This window comes from Sarcophilus harrisii, chromosome 4, assembly GCF_902635505.1.
Source record: "Sarcophilus harrisii chromosome 4, mSarHar1.11, whole genome shotgun sequence".
NCBI lineage: Eukaryota > Metazoa > Chordata > Mammalia > Dasyuromorphia > Dasyuridae > Sarcophilus > Sarcophilus harrisii.
In genome coordinates this window covers 463,793,259-463,820,625 of record NC_045429.1, presented here as the reverse complement: position 1 = coordinate 463,820,625, position 27,367 = coordinate 463,793,259, and the positions used below count along the sequence as shown (strand labels likewise).

Sequence of the window (27,367 nt, the reverse complement as noted above, 5' to 3'; positions counted from 1 at the left end):
CCCGCTCTGGAAACCCCCTGGCTTTGGGGATGGCTGTGACCTGGGGGATGGTCGGGGCTTTGGGGATGGCTGTGGCCTGGGGGATGGTCGGGGCTTTGGGGATGGCTGTGGCCTGGGGGATGTCCAGGCCCCTCTAGCAGCCCAGTTAAAGACAAGTCTTGGGGAGCTGGCCACATTTGTGACATTTGCTTGCAGGGATTCACCCTCTGCTCCTTGCGCACGGTTCACCCTGGCCGCCTTCTCTCTCCTGGGCCACGTCAGGGCGTTCCGGCCGACGGGTGCTCCGCTGCCCTGAACTGCCCCTGGCTCATCCATTCCACTGTCCTAGAGCTGATCTCCTCCCCTTGTAGTTAGTAAGGAGTTAACGGTGGCTGAGTGGGGCCTGGACTGGGTTTCCTCCCAGAACCGCAGGCAGCCCAGAAGGTGATTGCAGACCTAGAGAGGATCTTCTGGCCCCCCTTGCCCCCTCCCTCACAGCCCCTCCCCCGTGGCTTTGATTTGAAATGAAGGAGGGGGGAAAAAGGCACTTCAGGTATGCTTGTAAACGCCCCCCACCCCCACCCCGGGACAGCCTGGGACGCTGTGATTTGTGTTTGTGGGTGGGGCGGGGTGGGGGGGGGCGCGCTGGGAGGAGGCCGGGAATGAATGGGGGAGGCGGGAGGGCCGGCCCGGGATTGGACAGGCCCCACCCCTCCTCGCTTGGCTGCCAACTGGGAAGGGTGCTGGGAGCCAGAGAGCACAGACGGGCTGCCAGGGAGGAATGGTGCAGGACTGCAGACTTGAGAACCTCGGGGTCCGGCACCCCAGCCAGCTCCCCGCCCTTTAGATGGCGCCCCTTCCGAGCGCCGTGGCCCTCCTCTTCTTGTTGGCCGCTCACTGGCCCGGCGCCGGGGCTCAGTTTTTTAACTGGTGGGGCCTGAAGGCGACCGAAGCCCCCCCGGGAACCCTCCCGGCCACCTCGGCGCCTCAGGGCGGGCCTGCCCCCTCTGCAGGGCCCGCAGCCCCCAGCGCAGGCCCGGCAGCCGCGAGCAGCGCCCCCGGGGCGATCCCGGAGGAGCTGACGGAGCCCGGCTCCCCCGCCCCCGCCAATGCCAGCGCTGCCCCGACCCCCTCGCGGGCGCCCCCCGGGAGGGCGGACCTCAAGGAGGAGAACCTCGCCGGCGTGGGCGCCAAGATCCTGAACGTGGCCCAGGGGATCCGCAGTCTGGTTCAGTTCTGGAATGAGAGCAGCGAAGCGGAGAGATCCGCCGAGGGGGAGGCGGCGGCCGGCGCCCCCGCGACCCTTCCCACGCTCCCCTCGGCCGGGGCCGGGGCGGAGCCCAGCGCCCCGGGGAGCGTGAGCACCCAGGCTGCCGGAGAGGCTTCCCCGCCCGACGCCCCCCGCCCGACCTCCTCCTCGGCCCCCCCTCCGGGAAGCGGGGCCCCGGAGCTGGCCCCGGGACAGCCCTCGGCCCCTCCCCCAGGTAGCGCGTCTCTTCCCGTCCTGCCCCCCGAGGCTCCCCGGCCTCCTGACCCCCGACCTGCCCCGGAGAGTGGCCGCCGGCCAAGCTTCCCTGGAAAGAGAAGGCTCCCTCCCCCCCGGAGCCCGGCCGGCGACGCCCCGGCCCCCGGGCTCCGGGGCGCTTCTTCCTCTGGTGGCGGGCGCTTTGGGGCGCGCGGACTCGGAGCCCGAGCAGCGGGCCCCGGAGGGGGGCGGCGGGCCTCGGGGGCTGCCGGCGGCCGGGCTCGGGGCGCACGGGGGCGGGGCGGGCGGGCTCCTCTCCTCCGGCCGGCGCCCGGGCCCCCGCGGCCCCGCCCCCGCGCCCCGCGCCCCGCCGGCCCCGGGGCGCTGCGTGCGGCCGCCCGGCCCTCTGCCCCTGTGCGGCCGGCGGGAGCCCGAGCGCCTCTGGCTGCCCAATTACGCCCAGCACGACAGCGCCCGCGAGGTGGGGGCCGCCCTGCGCCGCTGGGAGGGGCTGCTGCGCACGCGGTGCCACCGCTTCCTCGAAGCCTTCCTCTGCTTGCTGCTGGCGCCCCGCTGTAACGCGACCGGCCCCGGGGCGCCGCCGCCGCCCTGCCGGGAGCTCTGCGAGGGCCTGCGAGACGCGTGCTGGGGCCACCTGCGCCGGGGCCGGCTGCCCGTGCCCTGCTCCTCGCTCCCCGCCCGGGGGGACGCCCGGCGGGCCTGCGTGTTCGTAGCGGCCGCTGCAGGTAATGCCCCGGGCCGCCCGCTGTCCCGGTGCAGGGGACGGGGGGAGGGGGGGGGAGGGGAGGCGGGTCCCGGGGGAGGGGGCGAGCCTGGGTCCCGGCCGAGCCGTCCCCCCGCCCGCCCAGGAGCAGGAGCCCCGGCTCTGCCTATGCCAGGTGATGGGGGGGGGGGGCAGCCGCCCCCAGCCTGCCCAGGAGCAGGACCCCCGGCTCTGCCTTGTGGTCCTCTTCAGCCTCCAGCTCAGTGCAAAGATCTCTTGCTCTGGGGTGAAAACTCTGGGTTCAGCCCTCTTCTCAGCTGCGCTCTGGTCAAGTGCTTTTCCTTGGGCCTCAGTCTCTTCATTTGTAAAAGGGCACATCTGAAGGTGGAAGGGTAAGGCTTGAGCCTCTCCCTCTTCTGGGCCGCCCTGCTCATCCTCGGGGCGGAGAAGGCAGCAGGTCTTGCGCCAGCGCCTCTTTCCCCTCCTCCCTTTGTTCCCCGCGTGCCAGGCGGCTGCCAGCCTGCGGCCAGAACTCCCCGTGCCCGGCTTTGGTGGGGCAGCCCCTCCTCCGCCCGGGGTCAGCGCCTTCCCGTCAGGCGGCCAGGGGAGTGTGGGCTGTGGGACGACAGCTGGGACCAAGGGAGGGAGGGACCCTTCTCAGACGGGGCCGGACCCAGGAGCGCCTCAGGCTTCCCCTGGCTCTGGACTGGGGAGAGATGAGGAAGAGCCGGGGTCCTGCTTCCTCAGTCTGTGGGGGACCTCGGCTCCTGCGGAAAGATGCACTGCCCCTCCCCCCCTCTTTGCCCGGCATTCAGGGCTTCCTCCGCTTCCTGCCTTACAGGAATGTACCTTTCCCTTTCATCATTAACGGGATCACCGGGTCAGTGGCCTGGGGCTTTAAAACTGGCCCAGGTGTTTGGCTTTGCGGTGTGTATTGTGTGCCTTGTGCATGTGAGTTGTAAATTTGCGTGTGCATATGCGGTGTGTGTGCGTGTGAAGTTGTATGTTTGCGTGTGCATTCGGTGTGTGTGCGTGTTATGTGTGTTTGTGTGCGTGTGTATTATGTGTGTGCATTCAGGGGTGCATGTGTGTAGTGTGTATGTGCGTGTGTGTGCATGTGCGGTGTGTGTGCGTGTGTATAGTGTGTATGTGTGTGCGTGTGTAGTATGTATGTGTGTGCATGTGCAGGGTGCATGTGTGTAGTGTGTATGTGTGTGCATGTGCAGTGCGTGTGCATGTGTATGTGTGTGCAGTGTGTATGTGTGTGCGGGTCCGTGTGCAGTGTGTGTGCATGTGTATGTGCAGTGCGTGTGCATGTGTGCAGTGTGTGTGCTTGCACGTAAATTGCATTGCATGTGTGTTATGTATGCATATCTTGCGGGTGTATGTGTGCGTGTGTTCGTGTGCTTGCGTGTGCATGTATGTGGTGTGTTCTTTTGCATTGTGGCGTGTGCGTGTATGTTGTATGCTTTGGTTGCGCTTGCACTGTTGCGTGTGCATTTAGTATGTATGCATGTATGATTTTGCTTGTCGGTATGCGTGTCAGTGCATTTGTGTGCATTGTGCGGTTGCGTTGCATTTGTATTATGCATATTTTGGTGTTTGTGTTCATTGTTGGTGCATGTGCATGTGTGTGTATTTATCGTGTGCATGTCGGGTAATTTTCGTGTGTTGTTTCAGGGTTTATGTGTCGGTTGTATGCTTGCACTTTGCGTTTGGATTGTTGGTATGTATCGTGTGCATGTCGGGTCTTTGCAATTAATGTATGTTTTGGGGTGTATGTTCGTGTGTATTTGTTTCATTTGTGCGTGTGCTGTGCATTGTGTGTATTATGCGTGTGCATTCGGGGTTATTTAATTGAGTATTTCGTTTTGCCGTGTGCGTTGCAATTGTATTTTATCGTGTGCATTGCAGGGGTTATTTTTGTGGTATGTATCGTTGCACTTTGTTGCGTGTGTGCGTATTTAGTATGTATCGTGCGTGTCACATGCTGTGAACAAGCAGGAGGGCCCCGTGCGCTCTCCGTCTGGCTCTCCGGGCGTCAGGACTCCAAGAAGATGGGCTCGGGCCGGGGTCCGCCCTTCTGGGGGCGGAGCCGCCCCTGCTCCGAGTCCGGCCCCCTGCGTTTGTTGGGGTCCTCGCTCCCCTCCCCCCCACTTCCGGCTGAGGCAGAGTCCGGGGGCGTCATCTGGCCGGGAGCCCACGAGGGCGACAGGGCGGGATTCCCCGGGGCGGACTCGTCTTGCCTCGGATCCGGGCACCCCTTCCCCCCTTCCCCCCCCTCCCCCCGCGAGCTTTGGAGACGCTGCTTCTTGCCCCAGGGCAGCCTTTGGGGCCTCTGAGTTGTGGGTCCCGCTGGAGCCTTGAAGGGCCGGCCGGCGGGTGCTGCGTCAGCCCCGGACCCGTTTCTGGCCCAGTTCTTTCAGGGATGTCGCCCTTCCCCGGCGGGACCACTTGGTGGCTTGGGTGGGGCCAGTGGTCACGGTTCCCCCCGGGGCGGGAGAGAGGGACCGGGGTCCTCCCCGGCTTCCAGTGCTCAAAAGGGGCCGCCCCCAGGGGTGTCCCCCCCAGCCGTCTGCCCCCCCCCCACCCCGCCCTGCGTTGCGGCAGCGGCGGGGAGGGGGGACTAGTCCGGGAACGTGTGAGGCAGGATCGGCACTCGGAGATCTGGGTCCCAGCCTCCTGTTTCCTGGCCCAGATCCCATCAGGCTCAGTGACATCATTCTGGACCCGAAAACCAAAGGAGGCGCCCTGAGAGGTGACCCTGGCTCCGGTGCCCAGGAAGGGGTTCTCCCTGCTCCCCCCCTCCGGGACCCTGGGCTCCATCCTCAGATATGAGGGGTCGGAGAAGAGCTGGTGCAGAGAAGGAGGCAAACAAGCCTTATTAATCACAGAGGGTGTGCCAGGCGCGGGGTATAGGGGTGCCCGGGCCAGGTGGGCCTTGCCTTCAAGGGCAGATGGGACCCACAGGGCGCAAGAGTGGGGAAGACTGTCTGCGACTGGTGCATTTTGGGGCCGGAGGGGCTCAGCTGGGGCCCTGAGTCATGGATGCCCCCCAGCCGCGGATGCCCGCTCTCCTGGGTCTCATTGTGACGCCTGCATCCAGGGCCCTTGTCACCATTGTCTTATCAGAGAACGCCAAGACCAAATAGCGGACTGTGCTGGAGGCGACACTCGCACCCGGCTCCTCCTGACCCTGAGGGGCCGGCCCACGGATGGCCGATGGAGCCCAGAGGCCCGGGCACTCCCAGAGGGGCAGCCGTTCTCCCCAGTGGCCCCTGGGAGGCCTTGGAGGCTGGCGAGAAGAGCGCCTGATGGGCAGGAAGGCACGAGTCAGGGGAGCGTGGCAAGGGGCTCCCGCCCGCCGAGCCGCCGCAGGACCACTGACCAGTCAGCTGGCACGAAAGCACGGCTGACGTCATTGCCGTGGACTGTCCCAGTGGCGGGTCTGGGCCTTTAGTGGCGGGTGCCATGGAGGCGCCCCCCCCCTCCCCAGTCCAGAGCACAGGAAGGCTTGGCTTCCGTCCTGAGTTCAAATCCGACCTAGCACCTGTTAAGGACTTCCCTCAGGGGGAAGGGGCGGGTCGTTCTCCGAGGGCCACAGCTGGGGGTTGTAATGCCCTGAGGGAGCTGCCACTAGGCCTCTCCTGCCCAGATGCTGCTCCTGGATTGGGAACCAGCTCAATGGGAGGCAGGAGGGAGGGGGAGGGAGGCCAGAGCCAGCCCGTTGTCCGTTACTTTGGGGGCCGGTGGTCGCGTGACTGGGGAGAGAGCCTCCCGGGGTCGGCAGCCGTGTCCCAGGAGCCCCAGACTGCTCCCCTTGGCCAGAGCCGGTCCTGACTCCATCGCTTTCGGCCTTGGGACCCCAAGCTCATCGTCTCCCCTCCCCCCCAGCACTGGCAGGGACCGAACAGGTTCTGAAAACGGCGGGCAAGCCGACGACCCCCCAGGCCGCGTTGGACGTCCGGGGGTCTCCGGTTAACCCGCCGGACCCTTGGGTCCCCGTGGTTTGCTGATTGTTCTTCCTTGAAGCAGAGGCTTTAAAAGTACCATCTGGAATAGAAGCTCCTGGGACTGGCCCAGGAACACGTGGGGGAGCGTCGCCAGGGCCGGGGGGGGGGGGGGGAGGGCTGGGAGCTCCCGCGGTGATTCAGCTGCTTGGAGGGGAGCCTGTGACTCACAGCTGACTCAGGCCTGGGCTGGAGGGGGATTCCCCTTCCCCTCTCCCTCCCCCTCCAGGGACGGCCGAGGGCCTGGGGCCTGGATGCTGGGGGCGCGAGGGGGGGCTCATTGCTTGGGTTGTGGGCCAGCCTCACCCGACCCCTTTCTTGGGTCCTGAAGCCCCCCCCCCCCCCCCCCAGCAGCTGGCCGGATTTGCATCAGGAGAATGAGGTTTTGTGCTCAAGCCTCGAGGGGCCCACTCCGCTCCGAGGCCGGGGAGTCATCGGCCGCTCGGGGACACCAGATTCCTTTCCTCCGAGTAATTCTCTGCTGGCCCTGAAGGGGCCGATTGTCCGGCCCAGCGTTTGTCCGGAGTGGGGGAGGAGGTCACCGCGGAGGGTCAGCGGGGGCGGATGCTGCCCCCCCCCATTCCCTCTCATTGGGCATCTGGCCCTCGGAGGCACCGGTCCCTCCAAAGCCCCCCAGTTCCCTGCTCTAGGGTCACTCAGAGACAAGGCCAAGTCTGGGGGTCTCTTCTCCCGGGGGTCCCTCCCCTCCTCGGGAGAGCCCATTTCCGGGGTGTGGGGAGGGCCCTTCCCCTTCATCCTCGAGGAGGAGGAGGCGGCAGGAGCAGCTGGCTCAGGCTGAGGAGGAGGCAGGGACAGAGGAGCCAAGTCAGCCCCACGAGGACCCGGGCCACACTCCCAGGCTGTACCCGACCGGTCCTCGGGCGCTTGGCTCCCCTCTACCCACCTTAGGAGGACCCAGAGCACCGGCAAGGTCCCCGGGGCAGCGGGGCCCGAGGGGAGCACCGGGGCCCGAGGGGAGCACCGGGGCCCGAGGGGAGCACCATCACAGCTCCTGGAGCCAAACTGGGCTGCAGGGCCGGACCTGGAGACCCGAGCCTGGGGGGGAATCCCGCTCCCAACCCCGTGGCTGTGGGACCTTGGGCCAGTGCTGGGACCTTGCAGATTCTCAGGCTCCTACAGCATAAAGAGGAGCAACAATTCATTGTGGGGTTCAAACAAGGTGTTACCGTGGGTCCTTTGCAGGTGTCCAGGTCCTCCCAAACTGAGTGATTTGTACATAAAGTGCTTTGCGGTCCTTAAAGGCGGATCCCCATTGCTTGTCCTCCCCCTCTTTCCCTCCTTTTTCTCCCTTTACCCCCTCCCTTTCCTCCTTCTTCCCCCGCCCCTTTTCTCTTCATCGTCTTCCTCCCCCTCCTCCTCCTCTTCCTCCTCCTCCCCCTCCTCCTCCTCCCCCTCCTCCTCCTCTTCCTCCTCCTCCTCACCTGCCTCTCGGGGCTGCACCTTGGGGAGGGTAGCACTCCCAAAACCTGAGTGCTGGGGACGCAGTGGTGACGACAGTCATCCTCCTCCCCTGTCCCCCGTGGGCTTCAGTCAGCAGCAGCCCTGGGCCAACCCCTCTCCTATTACTGCTCATTGCTTGCTGTTTGCACTTGGATTAAAGTGGGGGAGGGGGCTGTCCTGGAGGTTGCGGCTTTATTCTACTCCTGCTGGGTCTCTGTCCCTCTTGGACATCTCAGGACTGGGACGGGGGGGGGGGGATTCGAATGTAGACAGAAGCCCCGCTGACCCTGGGGCTTTTTCCACATCGGTCATGCTGGGAAGGCAGAGCCCACCCAGAGGAACAGAAAAATGCCAAGAAGATAAAGAAAGTGGAAAGAGTCTCTCTGGTCGGCGTTCAGAGCCGATTTCTCCCACTTTTTCCCTTTGGAGTCCTTTGGGATCGTCTGGGATCACTGGTCACTTGGACTTTGGGTCACTGAAGCAAAGTCTGCCCCGCCTGATGGCGGCAGACTCGCGGGCACCGGACGCAGAGTTCTGCTTCTGCTCGCTTCCCGTTGCATCGGCTCGTCCGAGTCCTCCCAGGTTTTCCCCAGAGCCGCCTGCTCCTCATTCCCTATAGCGCGACGTCGTTCCTCTGCATCATTTACTCGATGGGCTCCATTGCTCCCCAGGGTGGCCGTCCCTTCAACGTCCAGTTCTTAGCTGCACAAAGAACGGCTGGAAATGCTTTTGCCTGTGTACGTCCTTCCCCCCTTTTTCTATTCTATTCTATTTCCCATTTGCATGTACAGATCATTGTCAATGTTTACTTCTGTAAGATTTTGCGTTCCAGGTTTTTTCTCGCTCCCTCCCTCCCTTTCCTTCCCCCTTTCCCAAGACAGCAAGTGAGGGAGCGATCTGATATAGGCGGGACGTGGGCAATCACTTTAAATATATTTGCATATTAGTCACATCGCAAAAGAAAACTCAAAAGAGAAAAACCACAAGGAAAGAAGGAGGCAATGGTGGCTTTGATGACTTTGAGCCTTCAGGGCTCTCTGCTCGCAGATGGCATTTTTGTCTCAAGTCTGTTGGAACAGTCCTGGATCCATGTACTGCTGAGAAGAGCCGCGTCTGCATTGGTGGTCATTGCACAATGATCTCTGCTCACTTCCCTCAGCACCAGCTCCTGCCAGTCTCTCCAGCCTCTCTGAAACCCTCCTGCCGGTCGTTTCTTACAGAGCAACAATGTTCCATAACACTCACGTAGCACAACTTATTCAGCCATTCTCCAACGGTGGACAGCCACTCGGGTTCCAGTTTCTGGCCACTACAAAGAGGGGCTGCCACGAACATTCTTGCACATACGGGTCCCTTTCCCTCCTTTAAGATCAGTTTGGGATACAGGCCCAGGAGGAACACTGCTGGGTCAGAGGGTGTGCACAGTTTGATAACTTTTTGGGCATAGTTCCAAATTGCTCTCCAGAATGGCTGGATCCGTTCACAGCTCCACCCACAATGCATCAGTGTCCCAGTTTTCCCACATCCCCTCCAACATTCACCATTGTCTTTTCCTGCCATGTGAGCCAGTCTGAGAGGTGTGCAGTGGTATCTCAGAGTTGTCTTCGTTTGCATTTGTACCTCAGAGTTACTCTAATTTGCATTTCTCTAATCAGTAGTGATTTGGAGCATTTTTTCATGTGATTGTAGATGGTTTTAATTTCTTTGTCTAAAAAGTTGTCTTTTTGTGTCCTTTGACCCTTGATTCAGTCCTCTATACTTTTTAGAAATGAGGCCTTTATCAGAAATACTCGGCTGTAATTTTCTTTCTCCAGTATTCTGCTTCCCTGTTAATCTTGGCTGCATTGATTTTGTTTTTGCAAAAACCTTTTAATTTCTCTCTCTCTCCCTCTCCCTCTCCCTCTCCCTCTCCCTCTTCCTCTCTCTCTCCTCTCCCTCTCCCTCTCCCTCTCCCTCTCCCTCTCCCTCTCCTTCCCTCCCTCCCTCCTTCCCTCCTCTCCTTCTCTCCCTCCTCACAATGTCCTCTATCTCTTGTTTGCTCCTAAACTCTTCCCTCTCCCTAGGTCTGAAAGGGAGAGTGTTTCTTGCTTTTTAAACTGCTCGTGGTGTCCCGCTGTGTGTCTAGAGGACCTCTTGAGTGTATCTCGGTATAGGGTGTGAGGTGCCGGTCGACGCCAGCTTCCGCCCTTGTGTTTTCCAGCTTTTCCCGCGGTTTTTGTCCCAGAGGTTTGGATCTTTGGTTTATCAGACACTCGCTCCCTGTGGTACTTTCTCCCGTGACGCCCTCCTGACCTATTTCACTGACCCACCACTGGATTTCGTGGCCAACAGCGCGCCTTCCCTTGCACTTCCCCCCAATAATTTTGCTGATGTTCCAGGGGATCTCTGGTTTTGAGCGCTTTTCAGTTCACATGATATGGTCGGGGCTCCTAAGGGCGCCTGGGCCAGTGTTATCCCGCCGGGGCCACCAGCTGGGAGTCCGTGCTCGGTCTCTGTGGGGACCATTTACCGGCCGAGTGCTCAGGTGTGTCTTGGGGCGTGTGTCTGTTCGAGCAGCAACATCAGTGCTTAGCATAGTGCCTGCACCCAGTAGGGGCTTAATCAATGCTCTCTGATTAATTGTTGGGCCTGGCAGCGTCCCGGCCTCAGAGCCCCAGGCCGCCCCCGCTGATAGCCCCCCAGGCAGCTCCCTCCTTAAGATATGGCCAGGAAGAGGATCAGAGGAGAACGTTGTCCTGTGGGGGGTGAGTCTTCTTGGCCTTGGGAGCAGGGCCTGGGCGGACTGGCTGAGCTGTGGGGGCATCTCTGCCCCCATGCCCGGTGCCCCGACCTCTTCCAGGCCTTCACCCACTGGGGGAGCTGGGCCCGGCCTTCCACCCTGCACGACAGCTTGTCCTTCCTGTGCCCAGGCAGATGTGGACCAGGGAGACATTTCTCCCACGCTGGCCCTCTGGCGAATCCTCTCTCACTTGGGGGAACCCCTGTCTGGCTCGGGGTACACGGCTCTGGGGGTGTCTGGGAGGCCCTGCGGGACTGGGGATTCTGAGCCTCATGGTCTGGGGCCAGTGGGGTTCCCCTGCTCCCACCTGCAACCCCTTTCCCCCAGGGCTTCGTCTTCTCGGCCGGTGTCGGTGCAGGCCCCGGGCCTGGGCCCAGCGATCCAGGCTGGCAGCACCCTCAGCCCAGAGGGACCCTCAGGCCGGCTCCCGTGGCGGTTCTGCAGGGAGTGGCGGGGGGGCACGGCCTGGGCCCAGAGGGACCCTCAGGCCGGCTCCTGTGGCGGTTCTGCAGGGAGTGGGGGGGTGCCACGGCCTGTGCAGATCTCACAGAACGTCTCTTTTCTTCTCTTGCAGAAAACGTGAGCGCTGAGGTGAGCCTCGCGCAGCTGCTTGGGCAGCCGCCCCCCCAGCATGTCTCCCAGGTCTACGACCCCGACAGCGGCCCGGCCTACGTCTTCGGGCCGGACGCCAGCGGCGGGCAGGTGGCGCGCTACCACGTGCCCAGCCCTTTCTACCGGGACTTCTCGCTGCTCTTCCACGTCAAGCCCACCAGCGCGCGGGCAGGGGTGCTGCTGGCGCTCACGGACGCGGCCCAGGCAGTCATCTCGGTGGGCGTGAAGCTCTCGGCTCCACGTGGCGGCAAGCAGGACGTGCTCTTCTTCTACACGGAGCCGGGCGCCAGCGAGACGCGCACGGCGGCCAGCTTCAGCCTGCCCTCCTTCGTGAACCAGTGGACGCGCTTTGCCCTCAGCGTGGACGGTGACGAGGTGGCGCTCTATGTCAACTGCAAGGAGATTCAGAGGCTCCCGCTGGCGCGGTCTGCACAGGAGCTGGAGCTGGAGCCTGGGGCCGGCCTCTTCGTGGCCCAGGCAGGTGGCGCTGACCCTGATAAGTTTCAGGTGAGCTCTCCGGCCTCTCCTCGGCCGGCCCGGGGGGCTGGGGGCGTGAGCAGCAGAGGCGGCCAGAGGCCCCGGGGCTTTCCCGGAGGGGCCGCCCTCCCACAGGTTTGTGGGCTGCAGGCCCCGCTGCTCAGGAGAGCCCCACGGGATGCTCGGCCAGCTGGTACCCAATGGTGCCATGCCAGTCATGGGCTGGGCCTCCAGGTAACCCTGGCAGAGGGAGCCCACCGGTGATGGGCTTTTTCAGCCCTCGTATGTCACGGAAATGAGTCTGGGGGCTGCGAGGGGGCACAGCGGGCGAACACCGGCCTCAGAGTTCCAGCGCAGCCCCAGACGCTTGCTGGCCGGGTGACCCTGCTCCAGTCACTCTGCCCCATTGCCCAACGAGCCGCTCCTTCCGCCCCCAGCAGCTCTCTGGGCCCCACCTCCTCGCGGCCCCTGGCCTGGCTCTGGGGGGGGGTAATCTGGGAGGGGGCAGAGTGGGGGGGCCGTGGGCAGTCAGCCCAAGGTTTTAGCTGCAGACTTGGCTGTTTCCGGCCCCTGGGCTCCCTTTTGTCTCCCAGCCCCCAAGAGCACTGGGCTCCTCTCGGGCATCGCAATCGCCCCAGGTGAGCTCGGGCTCCCCCAGAGCGCCCCCGAGGCTGGAGGAAAGGGGGCTACCGTTCTGTGCCCGGCTCTGGGCTGAGCTCCTGCAGCAGAAGGAAGCGGGGTCCCGGCCCTGCCCCCCGGGGTCCGCACTGGCCACAGGAGGCGCTTCCTGACCAAGCAAGGACCCCAGGCCCAGGGGCCTCTGGGCAGGGGCCTGACCCACAGACACGTGGCCCTGAGTAGGGGACACCAATGGGGCAGGGGGGCTCAGGGCAGCCCTGGAGGGTGACAGGAGATGGAGGGAGCAGGGACCATGCCCGGTGTCCTGAGGCCCCGGATGCCCTGGATGCCCTGGGCAGGATTCAAGCTCACCCTGGCGGCCCCCTGCACGGCCTCTCTGGGGGGCCTCCTCTCAGGGGCCCTGGTTGGGCCGGATCCCTGGCTCCAGGGTCCCTACCCGGGGGAGAGTGGGGGGTCAGCCTGGGCCCCCAGCCGAGTACGGGGGCTCCCTTTGACTGCCCCTTCTTTGCTCAGGGGGTGATCTCCGAGCTAAAGCTGCGAGGGGACCCCCGGGTGACCCTGCTGCAGTGTCTGGATGATGACGATGAAGACAGTGATGGGGTGAGTGCGGGCCCGGCCCCGGGGGAGGCCCGGGTGTGTTCTTGGGGGGCGGGAGGCCGAGGGTCTGCACAGGGGTCTCGGGAAGCTGCCGGAGTCTGGGGGCGCCCAGCCCCTCCTGGGGGCTCTGTCCTCGGCATCGGGGGGGCGAGCGCCCTGAGAGGCCCAGGGAATCCGGCCCGGCTGACCACGACCCACACATCCCCCGCCCACTTGGGCTGGGATCAGGGGGGGCCCCCGGGGGTCCCAGCATTCCCGGGGCCCCCAGCATGGCTTTCTCGTCCTGAAACGATCCAGGCGTCCGGAGACTTTGGAAGCGGAGAGTATGAGCAGGGGGGAGCCTCGGGGTCGCACATGGTGAGTCTGGGGGTCCAAGCGTGTCCCTTGGGGGCGCTTGTCCCCCGCTTGTGCTTGGGCGGTTTCGGGGGGTCTGTGACCTTACTAGGATCACGGCCAGGGCGAAACAAGAGCGAGGTCTGGCTGCAGAGCCCGGATCCGGCCTCGAATGCTGAGTCTCTTGGGGTGGGACACGGCTCTCCTCCCTCAGGCTCAGCCTTACAAGGTGGGCACAGACACAGTGGCTGCTCCGGCCCTTCTGCCCAAAGCCCTGCTAGTAAACATTTAACAACTGGCTGGAGAGAGCAGACAATGCTCTTGTGCTTAAGCCCCATCAGGAGCCGTTTTCTGCCCCTCCCTTAAGTCTGGCCACTCAGTGAGACGCAGCCCGAGGACTGGGCGGGGCCGTGCCTGAGGGGCCGCCCGGGAGACCCTGGGGTGGGGGCTGCCAGCCCTGCCTGATCCAGGGAGGGAGGGGGAGGGAGGGAGGGGGAGACAGACAGACAGATGGCACGGCCAGCCTGACCCAAGCTTGTGGCCCAGGGAGGGCAACGGGAGAACCCTCGACGTCTTTCCTCCCAGGGGGCCCCCTTGTTGCCCAGGCTCCCCGAGGCCCCACCGGTCACGCTGCCGCCCCTGGACAGGATCCCCACGAGTTCGCAGCCGAGCCTTGTGGAGGCAGGAGCCTCCTCTGGAGGTAACACAGCCTCTAATGAAGGCTCCTCAGACCCACTGGGGGGACATGGAGGGGTTGGTCCTGGGTGGGGTGGCCCGGGCCCCGGGCCCCGTGCCCTCTGTGCCCCTGGGCCCATGCCCCCATGCCCCATGCCCTCTGTGCCCTGTGTCTGTGCCCTCTGTACCCCTGGGCCCATGCCTTCTGTGCCCCCATGTCCTCTGTGCCCCTGTGCCCCTTGTCCGTGCCCTCTGTGCCCTCTGTGCCCCTGGGCCTGGGTCTTCGGCCACTCTCCAAGGGCCCGCCCCCACCCGTGGCTCTGCTCTCGTTTCCTGTTTCAGCTCAGCTCGCTCCTAGCGGGGAGGAGGGGGCCCAAGGCTCGGGCAGGCCTGAAGGGGCTCAGGACCAGGACGGGAGAGGAGCAGAGGTGAGCCCCAAGGCCGGGCAGCCTCCCTCCCCAGGCCTCCTCCCTCTTCCCCCCTTTCTCCCCTCCCCTCTCCCCCCTCCAGCCCCGGCCGCGGGAAGTCTGGGCCGGCGCCCGCCCTGAGCCTGGGCCCTCTTCTCCTTAGGAAGGCCCCAGATACGAGACTCCAGGCTTGAAGGGGCAGAAAGGTGAGCCCGGGGCTCGGGGCCCGCCCGGGCCCGTCGGTCCCCAGGGCCCCGCCGGCCCCACTCTCCACAACCCAGACGGTTCCACGGCGCAGCAGGTCCCCGGGCCGCAGGGGCCTCCGGGCAAGGACGGAGAGCCCGTAAGTCCCGCCCACGCCACCCGCAGTCTGGGCCCTTTTCCAGGTGGGGGGGGCACAGCAGCCTGGTCCCGACTGAGGCCGGAAGCCCCCTCTGCTCCTTCCTTCTAGTTTTGGGGGAATAACCAGGCTGGCCGGGGGGGTTAGGGGGCTGGGACCCCGTCTGTGGCAGTGGGACACCCAGAGGCTGCCTGGGAACCTCCTGTCCTGAAAGATGGGAGGAAATCAGGAGCCAAGTTTCCACCCCTTGCGTCCCCCCCGGGAGCCAAGCCGCCCCCCCCCCCGCCGTTTCCCCCTCCCGAAGCTGAGCCTCCCCCCCTCCCCTGTGGCCGGGGGAAGCGTCTCCCCCGCTCCCCCACAAAAGCTTGTCCGGTGGCGGGCTGGGGTCTCCCTGCTCCCTGCCCCGTTACCCGGCGGGTTCTGATCTGCGTCTCTTCTCCCTCCCTAGGGGGATCCCGGTGAGGACGGAAAGCCGGTACGTGCCCCCTTTTCCCTCGATCCTCCCTCTTGGCTTCAGCAGCACCTGCGCCCCCGTGCGCTTTTTCCCTGGGGTCCGCGGGGTGGGGGTGGGTCTGACCCTGACTAATGCCCAGGGGCCTCCACCTTTCCCAGCGGTCCGCGGGGCGTCCTTCCCGGGATTCTGGTTCTCGGTTCTGTCCGACCCTTTTGAGTTTAAAAGCGGCCGAACGCCAAGTTTGGGGAATCGCTTTAGGGCGGCCCGGGTGACACTGACAGAGACGCCTGCAGCTGATCCGGGCCCTCCCACGTTTGCCCCCGAGTAGAGCCCGCCGGCTTGTCCGACTGGTCTTCAGGGCAGCACCCGAGCCCGGCCCCCTTCCAGGCGGTCACCACCTCCTGTCTTTCTCCTTGCAGGGCGAGATGGGGCCTCAGGGCTTCCCGGGAACCCCAGGAGACGTGGGGCCCAAGGGCGAGAAGGTGAGCTGCGGGCCTGAGGGCGGGGAGGCCTCGTGAGCCCGGCGGGTCTCATGATGCACCTCATTCTTTGTTAACAGGGAGATCCTGGCATTGGGCCGATGGGCCCCCCTGGTCCCCCAGGACCCCCGGGACCTCCCGGACCTGCTTTCCGACCCGACAAGTTGGTATGTGACCTTTCTGCCATCGCCCTTCACGATGTGCTGACCCGAGACCCTCGGAGGGAGGGCTCTGGCTGGTCTCCGGGGCAGCGGGACCCAGCTCTGTGGTCACTAATGACTGGGGAAGGTCTCTGTTGAACAGGCCCTTTCCTGAGGCGCTGGGGAGAGCCAGGTCAGCAGAAGGTCTGGGATGGGGCCGGCCACTGGCCGTCACCTGCTCCCACACACTGGGCTTTTGGAGGGGCCCAAGGAGCGCCCCCGACCCCAGGGCACGCGGAGCTCTGAGAGTGCCCGGGGCCTCGGGGCCATCCCTCGGTCTGTTTGTCCCAGGGCCCGGGTTGCCCCAGGGCTCTCCTTGCTGCCTGTCCCCCAAATCGCCACTTTGTGTCTTGTCTCCCCCCGGGGAGGAGGGAGTAGGGCCCAGCGTGGCGGCCCCGGGCCCGCAGGAAGCAGCGATGCTGCCCCTCCCAGGCTTATCACCCTGGGCCCCAGGCCGGGGTTAGCCCAGATTGGGGTCCCAGGGAGCCTCCAGATGCATTGAAGCTGGGGATCACTGTAGAGTTTCCCCTAGGAACAGGAGGGTGGGGCTGCTCCCAAAGGTGGGGAGGGGTCGAGATTCAGGGCTTTTCTAACCCAGGTCAACCCCCCACCAAAGATCTGGGGGACCCAGAGTCTATTGCATCAGTTTGCACTCAGATCTTCCTACCTGCAGACCCGATGCTCTGGGCCCGGAGTGCCCTCTGGTGGTGTGTACTGCCCTCCATGGGAGTGAATCAATTGCAGTGGGGCTCCCTTGTCCCCAGACCCGTTCCTCCAGAGCCCCCTCCCCTGGTTCCCATTCTGGGGGTTTGTTGAATGACCCCAGACTTCTGCCCTGTCTCCGACCAAGGGAGGCCAGACCTCGTTCTTTCAGCCTCCATTTGGAAGGAACCAACCCCAAGGAGTGGGAACTTTGCTTCCTAGAAATGGTCAACAGTATAGCCTAATGGCCAGAGAGCTGGCCTTGGGGTCCAGAAGCCCTGGGTTCGAGTCTTGCCCGACCTTTAGAGGCTGCATGACTCCGAGTCTGGCCAGGTCCCTGTGGCCCTCTGTGGCTGAGGGGGCTTCCCCCCAGGAAACTCGAGGTGCAGAGCCAGAAGAGAGAGGCCGGGCACGCTTGGAAAGGGCGACGCCTGAGGGCTGCCCGGCCTGGTCCCGCTCCCCTACGCCCAGACGGGTGGCTCCAGGAAGGCCGCTCGTGCCCCAGCCAGAGTCCGGGCCAGCAGGTCAGCCCCGCCCTGGCTGCTCTGGGCCGGGCGCGTCCAAGGCTTGTATCACATAAATAATAATTGGCTAATAATTGTCATTAATTAACTGGAGCCCTTTGATCCAGGACACGTGGCTCCCAAACACTGCAGTCGTCATTCTCACTGCTGGACATTCCCCTGCCCTCCCTTGTATGAGCTCAGTCTCCCTCTGCCCATTCCTCGCCCGTCAGAATCTCCCCTGGTCTAGATCTGAGTTGATTTATACCAAAAGCGCTTTGTAATTGTGCTCACAGTTCTTGGCTTTGACTTGACAGGCAGACCCCCAAATGTTTATTTTGTCTAGCTATTAAATGGGATTTCTCTTTCTAGCTCGTACTGCTGGGTTTTGTCAGGAACATATAGAAATGCTGATGATTTGTGGGTCCATTTTGTATCCTGCAACTTGGCTAAAGCAGTTAATTGATTCAAGGAGATTCTGGCTGATTTTCTAAAGAGACCATCACATCATCTGTAAAGGGCTTTATCTCCCCATTGCCTACTCTGATTCCTTTAATTTCTTTTTCTTATTGCTAAAGCCAGCATTTCTAGCACAATATTGAATATCCTGCTGATGATGGGCACCTTTGATCTTATGGGAATGTGTCTGGCTTCTCTCCTTACGAGGATTGCTTGCTGATGGTTTTGGATAGATGCTGTTTATCATTTTAAGGAAATCTCCATTTATTCCTATGCTCTCTAGTGCTTGGGTGCTGTATTTTGTCAAAAGGCTTTTCTGCATCTATTGAGATTATCGTGTGATTTCTGTTAGTTTTGTTATTGATGTGGTCAATTATGGGCTGATACTGAACCAGCCCTGCATTCTTAATATAAATCCCACTTGGTCATAGTGTTATAAAATTGCTGATAAATTGTTGTAATCTTCTTGCTAATATTTTATTTAAAATTTTTCATCAATATTGCATCAATAGACTGTTCTGTAGTTTTCTTTCTCTGTTTTAGCTCTTCCTGGTTTCGGTATCAGCATCACATTGTGTCATAGAAGGAATTTGGCAGGACTCCTTCTTCACCTCTTTTCCCAAATGGTTGACATAGAATTGTTCTTTGAATGCTTGGTAGAAGTCAGGTGTGAATCATCTGGCCCTGGAGAGTTTTTCTTATGGAGTTGATGGCTTGTTCAATTTATTTTTCTAAAATGGGCTTATTTAAGTATCTTATTTCCTCTTTATCTGGACATAATCTCTTGTCCAAAGAGAGACCTGCTCCTCCTTCTGGGAGTCAGTCATCTTTGAGCATCCCAGGCCTTTCCTGCCTGCCTGTGGCCCCAAAGGTGCCACATTTAATAATTTAATACTTGAGACCAGTAATTCCATAGTCCTTCCACTGATGCTGATTTCAGCCCCTCCATGGAATAGTCAAAATCTTCAAGGATTTTTTATGCCTGCTTCCTTCTCTTTTCTCTGCTTCTCTTTTTCTCTTCCTGCTGTCTCTGTCTCTGTCTGTCTCTGTCTGTCTCTCTCTCTCTCTCTCTTACACACACACACACACACACACACACACACACACACACACACACATCATGACCTGGCAGCTTACTGTTTGGTGGCAAACCTGGGGAAGTGTAGCTGGGCTGGTCCCCAGGGCGGGTCGTGGGCCCTGACCCAGGGCCACAGTAGCCTATGAGGCGGTGTGAGCTCTGCTGTCCCAGGCCCCCAGGTATAGCCGTCCCCCAGACTTCCCCTGCACCTTGGCCCTGCGTCCAGGATGCTGGAGAATGCGGGCATCTGATAGCGGTCGCTCCCTCAGCCTCTGTCTGTTTGTCTGTAGACTTTTATCGACATGGAAGGCTCTGGCTTTGGAGGGGACCTGGAGAGCATACGGGTGAGTCCGGGTCTCCCGAGCGGCTGGGGTGGGCGAGCCCGTTCTTGGGGCCGCCCTCCATGTTTTTCCTGTTCACATCTTCCAGGGTCCTCGAGGATTCCCAGGGCCCCCGGGGCCCCCAGGCGTGCCAGGCTTACCAGGAGAGCCGGGGCGGTTTGGAATGAACAGCACCGGTGGACCGGCCCCCCCGGGCCTTCCTGGGGTGCCAGGAAGAGATGGCTCTCCCGGATCCCGAGGACCCCCGGTAAGCCCCTGCCCCTCCTCCCCCTCCCTTCCGCTTTGGGTGAAGTCTAAGGTCCATGTATGGCCCTGACGGTGGCTTAGAGTGGACGCCCCCAAGGGCAGGACTAGCCGCCTGTGGTGGGGGAATCCTTAGCTCAGAGATGACGTGGGCCAGAGGCCCATACCGGTCATTCAGGGTCTGAGCAGACTCTGGCCTGGGGGAGGACTCCACGCTGCCTCCCAGCCGGAGCCCCGGCCCTGGGGCCCCTCTGCCCCTGCGGTGACCGGCCTACTTCCCCTTCACCAGGAGAGGGAGCGGCTGCCTCCCCTCGGGAGCCCCTGCCAGGGATAGACCGCCAGGAAGCGCGCCCGTGGCTGTGGAGCACGGTCTCGTGGCCGGTTTGGCTTCTGATCACGGACTCTGGCTTCTCTTTTCTTCCCAGGGCCCCGCAGGGCTTCCAGGAAAGGACGGGCAGCAAGGCCCCCAGGGACCGAAAGGAGACCGGGTAAGGGGCTCCCTGACTCGGGGGTCTGTGTCTCTTCGAGGCCCCCCAGCCCAGGAGGGGTATTCTGCCCCAGTCCCACGGAGCGGTCACAAGTGTTTTGGAGGCCATGGGTCCCGCCAAAAGCGGCTCTGGCTTGGGGGACATTGCTTCGGTCTCCTTCTTTCTAATGGGAGAGTTGGCCAGGTGGTCTCCAGGGTCTCTGGCAGCCCCTCCTCACGCCTTTCAGATGAGCGCACCCCAGGAGCGGCGGGCTCCAGCCCCAGCAAGCCCAGGGTGTGTGAGCGGGACTGGCTCCGCCCGGATTTCTAGGGGCCCTAAGCTGAGGCTGGCAGTAACAGGGCTGTGTGGGCCCATTGACCAGCCAAGCCCTGGGGGTGGGGCTGCTGGCTGATATTGGGCTAGTGCCCAGCAACTCAGCTCCTAATGGCCGAGTCTGTGGCCAGGGCGCAGTCCCTGCACCTACTTGGCGACCCGTCAGCAGGGGCCTTGATTTCCCTTCTTCCTCTCTGCAGGGCGACGTGGGCTCCCCAGGACTGAAGGTAGGGCTGAACCCCTTTTCTCGTGGCCGGTTGTGGCGTGGCTGAGCTGGTTGGTAGGGGGGGTCTGGGGGGGTCCCTGGCCTGGGGTTTGAGGAGCAGGACAGGAAGCAGTGGGGGTGGGGGCAGGGGCTCAGACCTCAGCCCGGTATGAGGAGGAACTTCACTGAGCACGGAGCGGAGCCGGCTGCTTCAGGAAGAGTGAGCCCCTGTGCTTGGAGGGGGCTCCCGGCAGAGGCTGGGGAGGGCAGTCAGCTGTAGGGGTGGGAGCACCCTGATCCTTCCTGCCCCGGGATTCTGAGATGGGGCAGCCTCGGCTCCTGGGCCCACGTGGCGTCCTTGGGGAGGCCCCGTTCTCCCGGCGTGTGGAGAAGAGAGGGCGTCCCCGAGAGGAAGTGCTGCTGGGTGGTCGCCTCCCGGGGAAGGGCAGGGTCACAGCCCGCCCTCGGCTTGTCTCCCCCTGCAGGGCAGCAAGGGAGAGGCCGGCCCGGTTGGCGCCCCGGGTGAAACGGGCTTGGCTGGTCTCCCGGGACCCATGGGCCCTCGAGGACTGCCGGGCCCCCCCGGGCCTCCTGGCCCCGGCTGGAGAGCTGGATTTGTAAGTATGGCCCCTCCCTCTCGTCTGCTCACCGACATCTTGTCTAAGCTCCCTGAGAGTCGGGGGGCTCCTGGGCCCGACCCCCAGAATTCTGTCTCCCTCCCTCCGCCCCCTGTGGTTTGTGGGACGTCTGTGCACCTGAAGCCCTCTTATTTAGACTGGACCCAAATGAAGTGGGGGGCTGGGGGGCAGCCATCTGAAAACCCACCTGACTGGGGTCCCCCACATTGTCCATTGTCTCTCCCACCAGGGACCCCCCGGCAGTCTGGGCCCAGCTCGATGCAGCTGAGTGGGGGCTCCCTCACCCAGGAGCCTGCCCCCCCAGGCTTTCCCTTGGGGCTTGGACACTTGTTCTGTGGCCCCAGGCGGGCCTCCCTGGTCCTGAGCTGCAGCCTGGGACCTGGGCCCTCCGCGGGCCGGGCCGGGCCACACTTGGGAAGCCTAGTGCGAGCGTATCTGTGTTTGCTCCTAGGATGACATGGAAGGCTCAGGGGGGCCGTTCTGGAGCGCCGGCCCGGGCACGCGAGGGGCCGCGGGACCGCAGGTACGGACGGCTGGGGAGGGCTCGGGCAGGCGCCCAAGGAGGGCCGCGTCTGGCCCCGAAGGGGAGGCTGGGAGCTGCCCGCGGCTCTCCACCGGCCGAATGAGGGAAATCTGGTCCCTTCCCCTGGGAGGAAGCCATTTGGGCCCTCCCATGGGGCTGGAGCGGGATGGAGTCCTGGGGTGGACCCCCCTCACCTTAGAAGCCACGGCCTCCTGCCCTGGTCGGTGGGTCTGAGCCGGGCCTGGCCCAGGCGGATCGATGCCCACAGGCCCCAGAGCCGGAGTGGGTGGAGGGAGCCCCACAGCCCAAGGCCCTCCCGGGCTGGCAGATCAGGTGCTTGACAGCGATAGAAACCACAAGTTAGGGCCAGGAGAGTTTGTAGCTAAAGCAGACGGGAGCGAGGAGCAATAATGATTCACCAAAATCAGGCCGAGCGCCGCCTGTTTACCCTAAAAGGGGCAAGTAAAGCCTCCCTGTGTGGGAGCGCCGGCCGGTGGGAAACGTAGCCCCCTCCTCCTCGGGAGAGCCCCAGACTCTCAGGCCGGGCGTGGGGGGGCACCGAACTCCTAACGCAGTTGGGGCACTTTTCCCCATCGGGAGGCTTCCCCGGCCCGTGCCCGTTTCTCCATCGGGCCCCCCCAGTCTGTGCCCATTTCCCCATCGGGCCCCCCCCGGCCCGTGCCCGTTTCCCCGCCGCAGCTTGGGTAGTGATGGCAGCTTCCTTCTCTCCTCCAACAGGGACTGCCCGGCTTTCCTGGGCTCAAGGTCAGAAACATTTTCTTTTTGGTTTTAAGTGAACTTTGGGGTCAGGGTCGGGCATGTGACCGCGTCTACGGGGGCCACTGGGGGGCTCTTGTTGTCTCCTGATGAAGTTGGAGGCTGCTGCTTTGTGGCTTGGGGGAGACGGTTCCCAGCGTGGGAGGGGGGCGGGAGGCCCCGGGGGGCAGCCGTGCCCCAAGCACTCGCCGGCCGGGATTCCCACCGTCCATCCCGGACCTTAAAGAGCTTTCCATAGTCCAAGGTCCGGGGCTCATTCTGCCTGGGGAGCTCAGGGCCTGGGATCCATTTCCTCCGTTTCCTCCTCGTGAAATGAGCAAGGAGCCCTTTGAGCCCCTGCCTGGTGCGCCCGGTCCCCTCGGTCCAGCCGGGCCTCCGTGGGGGTCCTGGAGCCCACGTGGAAAATGTCAGAGACCGGGCCTGGGGGGGCGGGGCCTGCTCTCAGTGGGGCGCGCTAGAGGCGGGCGCGGGAGTGACTGACAGGCAGGGCCCCCCGCCCCTCTCCGGGCCCCTCCCTCCCGGCCCCCCACGAGGCTCACTCCCATCTGCTTTGTCCCTCTCAGGGTGACCAGGGCGTGGCTGGACTCCCCGGAGAGAAGGTGAGGCTGCCCTGGGCAGACTCGGGGCCGGGCCAGTGCCCCCACCCCCAGCATATCTCCCCTCCCACCCTCCCCTGCCCCTGCCCAGCACGGACCGTGGGAAAGCCCTGGGCCACCCATGGGGGGAGAAAAGGCCTTGAATGCCGAGCAGGGAACAGGCCAGGATGGAGCCCTGGGTTCGAATCCCCCCTTCCCAAGCCTCCCCCCGGACAGTGGGGGAGCGGCTGCAGGGCGGCCCCTCCTGCCCCACATCCAGCCCCGGGCAGCCTTCCTGGGGGCTGCGTCAATAGGGGCGAGGGCTCCGGTCCGGGGAGGGCAGGGCTGAGCCCTCCCAGGGCTGGAGGAGGGGCCACTGGCGGGGGCGGGGCTCACACGGGTTCCTCTCCTCATTTCAGGGAGATCCCGGCCTTCCTGGGCTGCGGGGGCGTGAAGGCGAGCCAGGGGCTCAGGTAAAGGGGGGGGGAGGGACCTCCATGCCTTCCGCCCGACCCCCAGCTCTCTGAGGGGCCCCTCCCCCAAGGGCTGTGCAGGGTGCAAGGCGAGCAGGAGGGAGGGTCAGCAAACATTAGGCGCCTCCTGTGTGCTCACCACCTGCTCTTCTGCACCAGACAAGGTGTCAAACGTCCCTTGGTCACACAGGCTTGTGGGCTCCTTACGGGAGGCCCAAAGGTCCGGAGAAGGGAGGCTGGCTCCGGGTCCCCTCACTTACTCATCTGCAGAGTGGAGCTGGTGACGCCCCCCGGGGGCGCCGAGGGTCCTGTCCCAGGCAGGATGGTGCAGCCGCCAGGGCGCTGGCCCCTCCCTCAGCTTCCTCCCGGGAGACGGGTCGGCCCCGCGCTCGGTCCCCCACGTCAGGGCCTGGGAGCCTGCGGCCTTATCCCCCGGCCCTAGACTCTGCTCCGGGAAGCTCCGGGATTCGTCTTCTCCAGGTCTGAGGCCACTTTGTTTCCCTGCAGGGCCCAAAAGGGGATGCAGGAAGCCCCGGGCAGAAGGTAGGTGGGCGGGCGCCTGGCGCTTTTTTGTCATTTGACCAGTGGACTGTGACCCCCTCCCCGGGCTGGCAGGGGCTCGTCTGGGGCTGCCAGGGGCTTGCCCATGGCCAGGATGTGGGCAGCTTAATGGCTGGAGGCAGCTCTGGCTCAGCTCCTGCCTCCCTCCCTCCCTCACTGATCGTGCGACTTTGGAGAAGTCCCTACAGTTTTCCTCTCTGTAAAGTGGGGAGGTTGACCTCAGTGACTTCTCAGAGCCCTTCCAGTGTGAAATGATCATCCCCCTGTGGCCAGAGCCCGAGCAGCAGGCGGGTGGGAGGGCTCGGGGCCAGCTCACCCTGTTTTCAGGGGCCTGAGGCCGTCCCAGTGTGGGAAAGCCCCTCCCGCTTTTGGCTGCTGTCCCGATCTCCCTCCTAGGTTAATGCTGGGCCATGTGGGAGCTGGGGGGAGAGCGGGAGGAAGGAGCTGGGGGGGAGGGGAGGAGGGAGCTGAGGGGGAGCGGGAGGAGGGAGCTGGGGGGGGGGGAGCGGGAGGAGGGAGCTGGGGGGGAGCAGGAGGAGGGAGCTGGGGTTCCCCCAGCCAGTCCTCCCCACCCCCCCCTCACCCAGCCCTGTCTGCTGGCTACCAGTGTCTCTTTGCTGAGAGGATTCCCCGCTTTGTTGCAGGGAGAACCAGGGAAGGATGGGGTGGGGCAGCCCGGCCCCCCCGGGCCCCCCGGACCCCCGGGAGAGCTGACCTACGTGTCCGAGGACAGGGTAAGGACTGCGTCTGCTCCCGGCCATAGCCATCGGTCTCTGGGGATGGTGCCGGCCAGACCGCGCCTGCGCTTGGGTGTGGGGCGGACCCGGGGGCGCCCAGGGGACTCTGGCAGCGACTTGGACCCCAGGGCGGGCGTCCTCCCTGAGCTGGGGCTGGCGGCCGGAAGCTCCGCCATCCGAAAGCCCAAAGCCTCTGTGATGAGTGACACCATCGCAGCCTCGGTTGCGGCCCTCGGGCCGGCTGAGGAACTGCCGGTTGTGGGTTCCCGGCCCAGCCCCCCTGGCCCTTTCTTGGGGCCTCCTTTGGGAGAGCGGACAGGATGGCGCCTGGGATCCCGTCCAGCTGTAAGCCAGGACAGCAGTGACCGGCAGGAGGAGGGACGAGTCTCGGGAGGAAGGCTAGGTTGCCCGCAGCTCGCCCCTGCAGGGGGACGACGCCTCAGAGTGAGCCCCTGAAGGAGGCTCCTCTGGCAGGCTTGTAGGTGGGACCCAAAGGAGGGGCCAGGCGAGCAGGCGGCCGTGGCATTCAGCACCAGCTGCCAGGAGCGCCATTGTCCCTTTTTTCTGGGTGCATTGATTTTGTTTGTTCCCCATGTCCAACTGGGAGCTAATGCCAGTCTCTGAGTGCTCCCCATGCCCAATCAGGGACTAATGCCAGTCTCTGAGTGCTCCCCGTGCCCAACTGGGAGCTAATGCCCGGCTCTGAGTGCTCCCCATGCCCAATCAGGGACTAATGCCAGGCTCTGAGTGCTCCCCATGCCCAATCAGGGACTAATGCCAGGCTCTGAATGTTCCCTGTGCCCAACCAAGGCACTAACACCATTCTGTGAGTGCTCCCATACCCACCCAGGTAGCTAACACTTCATTGCCCATGCTCCCCATGCCCCTCACTCCCCAGAGGGCCTCTTACTGGCCGGATGACGTTCCACTCTCTGGGGGAGCGTTTGCCCAAGGCCGGGCTTGTTCTGTTTTGAGGGGCTTGTCACCAGGAGGGATGTGACTGCCATTGGGAGCAGCCGCCCTGGGGGAGGCCTCGGGGCTGGCGGGGGTCTTTGCTGCAGGAGGAGCGCCCTCTCTGAGGGATGAGCCGGGGGGAGGGTCGGGGGTCTGGCTCGCTGAGAGAAGCTTCGGGCTGACCCAAAGTGTGGCCCGGCTCCTGGCCCCAGGCTGCGTGATGGGCAGAGGGTGGGCGGCGGGAGCCGGACCTTGGGGGTCTCACTTCCCTTTCCCTTTCTTTCCTTTGGCCGCTTTGAAGAGAACACTGGCCGGCGTGGCAGGACGGGAGGTAGGTGCTGGGCTGGTTTCTCGGGCGTTCGGGGCTCCCGGCCAAGGGGCTTGGTGGGAGTGTGGGACGGCACGTGGGCCCTCCCGCCCCGGTGACCGACCCGTTGGCTTTCCCCCAGGGCAGACCCGGCTACGCTGGATTCCCGGTGAGTAGCCGTCCCAGGAGTCTCCCTGTGCTCTTGCTAACTCTCAGCGCCGTCCGCCCCCTGCCCCTTGCTGGGCTCTGGTAGCATCACGCTGGGGTGACAGGCGCTAGCATCCTGTCCCAAGTCCCAGGCCGGGTGGAGGGCCAGGGGGCAGGGTTCCAAGGTGCGGGCGTGAACAGAGGCCTCCCCCCAGACCTCCAGGGAGGAGTCCCCCCAGACCTCCAGAGAGGAGGCGCCCCCCCCGACCTCCAGGGAGGAGGCCCCCCAGACCTCCAAGGAGGAGGCCCCTTGGGCACTCTAAGACTCCTGTCCCACTTTTGGGGGGACTCCCCCATACAGGAGCAGCCCCAGAGCAAAGGCCTATGGGAGCTAAAATAGAAACTCTGCCCGAGCAGGGTGGGCAAGAAAAGGAAAAAGCCTTGTCCAGCTGCGGCGGGGTTTGATGGGAAGAGCCCCAGACCCGGGCTGGGATGCCTGGCATCCGGGTCCGGTCTGGGTTGCCTTGAGAAGCCCCTTTGCCCCCTGGAGCCTCAGTTCCTTTCTTGGCCTGGCCAGTTTTGCTCCTTTGGGACTAGGTCAGAGGGAGGAGCGCTCTGCTGCGGGGCTTAGTGTCCCAGGGGCCTTTGCCTCTACATGGCCCCCTCGGCCCCCCGCCGGCACCAGCAACAGGCTCCCTGTCACATCTATGCGATCTGCTTCCTTTCCAGGGCCCAGCTGGTCCCAAGGGAGATAACGGGCTGCCGGGCTTCCCGGGAGCCAAGGTAAGAGAGTCGGGAGGCCAGCAAAGCCCGGCCCTGAGCACCCACCCCAACAGCCTTGGTTTTCTGGGCTGTACAATGGGGCTACAACCTCCTTGCTCTGGAGAGGGCTCTGGGACTGTCCCAGAGAGGAGGGCTCCGCTGCCAGTCCGCCTCCTTTTTAATCCTCGTGTGTCCTTTGTTCCCCAACCTCAGGGGGAGAAGGGTGAGCCTGGAAGGGTCCTCACGATGGCTGAGAAAGGAGACAAGGTGAGAAGCTTTGTCCCGGCCCTTCCCCAATCTCGCCCTCGCCCTTCCCCCACCTCCCCCCCCCGGCCCTTCCCCTGCCTCTCCCCCCCGGCCCTTCCCCTGCCTCTCCCCCGGGCCCCTCCCCTGCCTGGCACAGGGACTTCCTGACTGGAGATGCCAGGACTGAGAGGAGGCCCCTGTTAGCCAGGGAGGCAAGCCCAGAAGGAAGCCTCTGGCAGGGAAAGCTCCAGGCTCCCAGCTGACTCCCCTCCCTCACCGGGCCTGGGGAAGAGAGCAAGGGCGTTCTGGAGCAAAGGGGAGAGGAGTGGGAGCAGCCGGCCGGCAGTCAGGGCACCCGCTGGTCTCCGCGTCTCCAGCAGCACCCCTACTCCGAGCCATTCTCTCCAGGCGGCCCCAGAGGGAGGGAGGCGGCCCCAGAGGGAGGGAAGCGGCCACACGAGGCTGTTAACATGGCCCTGAGCCCCTGGCTCCCCCCTCCCCCAGCCCTGGCCCCCAGCCCTGAGTTGCACTGGCCCCTGCTGTGGCTGTGCCCATGGCCAGTCCGCCTGGTGCTGTCCGAGGTGCTGAAACCTGCCCCTGGCAGTGACCTGTGGCAGGTGTTTGTGCTCTGTACATGAAGTTGGGGCTGGGGCAGTGAGGGGGGGTCTGGGCCCTGCACTCGGGGGGGTCCCCCTGTCCCCCCGA

General features: G+C 63.9%; 1 protein-coding gene across 6 annotated transcripts in view; it reads left to right on the top strand.

The window, feature by feature from the left end:
* The window catches only part of COL18A1 (collagen type XVIII alpha 1 chain), an 81,224-nt gene that overhangs the window by 45,450 nt on the left and 8,407 nt on the right, over positions 1–27,367 (top strand). For 2 of the 6 annotated variants that reach the window (XM_031968328.1, XM_031968326.1), the window contains exons 1-25: positions 693–1,466; positions 10,993–11,537; positions 12,660–12,746; positions 13,041–13,100; positions 13,623–13,776; positions 14,094–14,179; positions 14,322–14,501; positions 14,947–14,973; positions 15,372–15,434; positions 15,512–15,598; positions 18,664–18,717; positions 18,803–18,961; positions 19,383–19,445; positions 19,958–19,984; positions 20,448–20,579; positions 21,052–21,123; positions 21,862–21,888; positions 22,464–22,499; positions 22,895–22,948; positions 23,456–23,491; positions 24,154–24,243; positions 25,502–25,531; positions 25,650–25,676; positions 26,384–26,437; positions 26,630–26,683. In XM_031968328.1, coding sequence (XP_031824188.1) covers positions 827–1,466; positions 10,993–11,537; positions 12,660–12,746; positions 13,041–13,100; positions 13,623–13,776; positions 14,094–14,179; positions 14,322–14,501; positions 14,947–14,973; positions 15,372–15,434; positions 15,512–15,598; positions 18,664–18,717; positions 18,803–18,961; positions 19,383–19,445; positions 19,958–19,984; positions 20,448–20,579; positions 21,052–21,123; positions 21,862–21,888; positions 22,464–22,499; positions 22,895–22,948; positions 23,456–23,491; positions 24,154–24,243; positions 25,502–25,531; positions 25,650–25,676; positions 26,384–26,437; positions 26,630–26,683 — 2,844 coding nt within the window. In that variant the 5' untranslated portion in view covers positions 693–826. Of the gene's footprint in view, positions 1–692; positions 1,467–10,992; positions 11,538–12,659; positions 12,747–13,040; positions 13,101–13,622; positions 13,777–14,093; positions 14,180–14,321; positions 14,502–14,946; positions 14,974–15,371; positions 15,435–15,511; positions 15,599–18,663; positions 18,718–18,802; positions 18,962–19,382; positions 19,446–19,957; positions 19,985–20,447; positions 20,580–21,051; positions 21,124–21,861; positions 21,889–22,463; positions 22,500–22,894; positions 22,949–23,455; positions 23,492–24,153; positions 24,244–25,501; positions 25,532–25,649; positions 25,677–26,383; positions 26,438–26,629; positions 26,684–27,367 lie in introns of those variants that run through there. The other 4 variants (XM_031968327.1, XM_031968330.1, XM_031968331.1 and 1 more) reach the window with 4 other exon arrangements.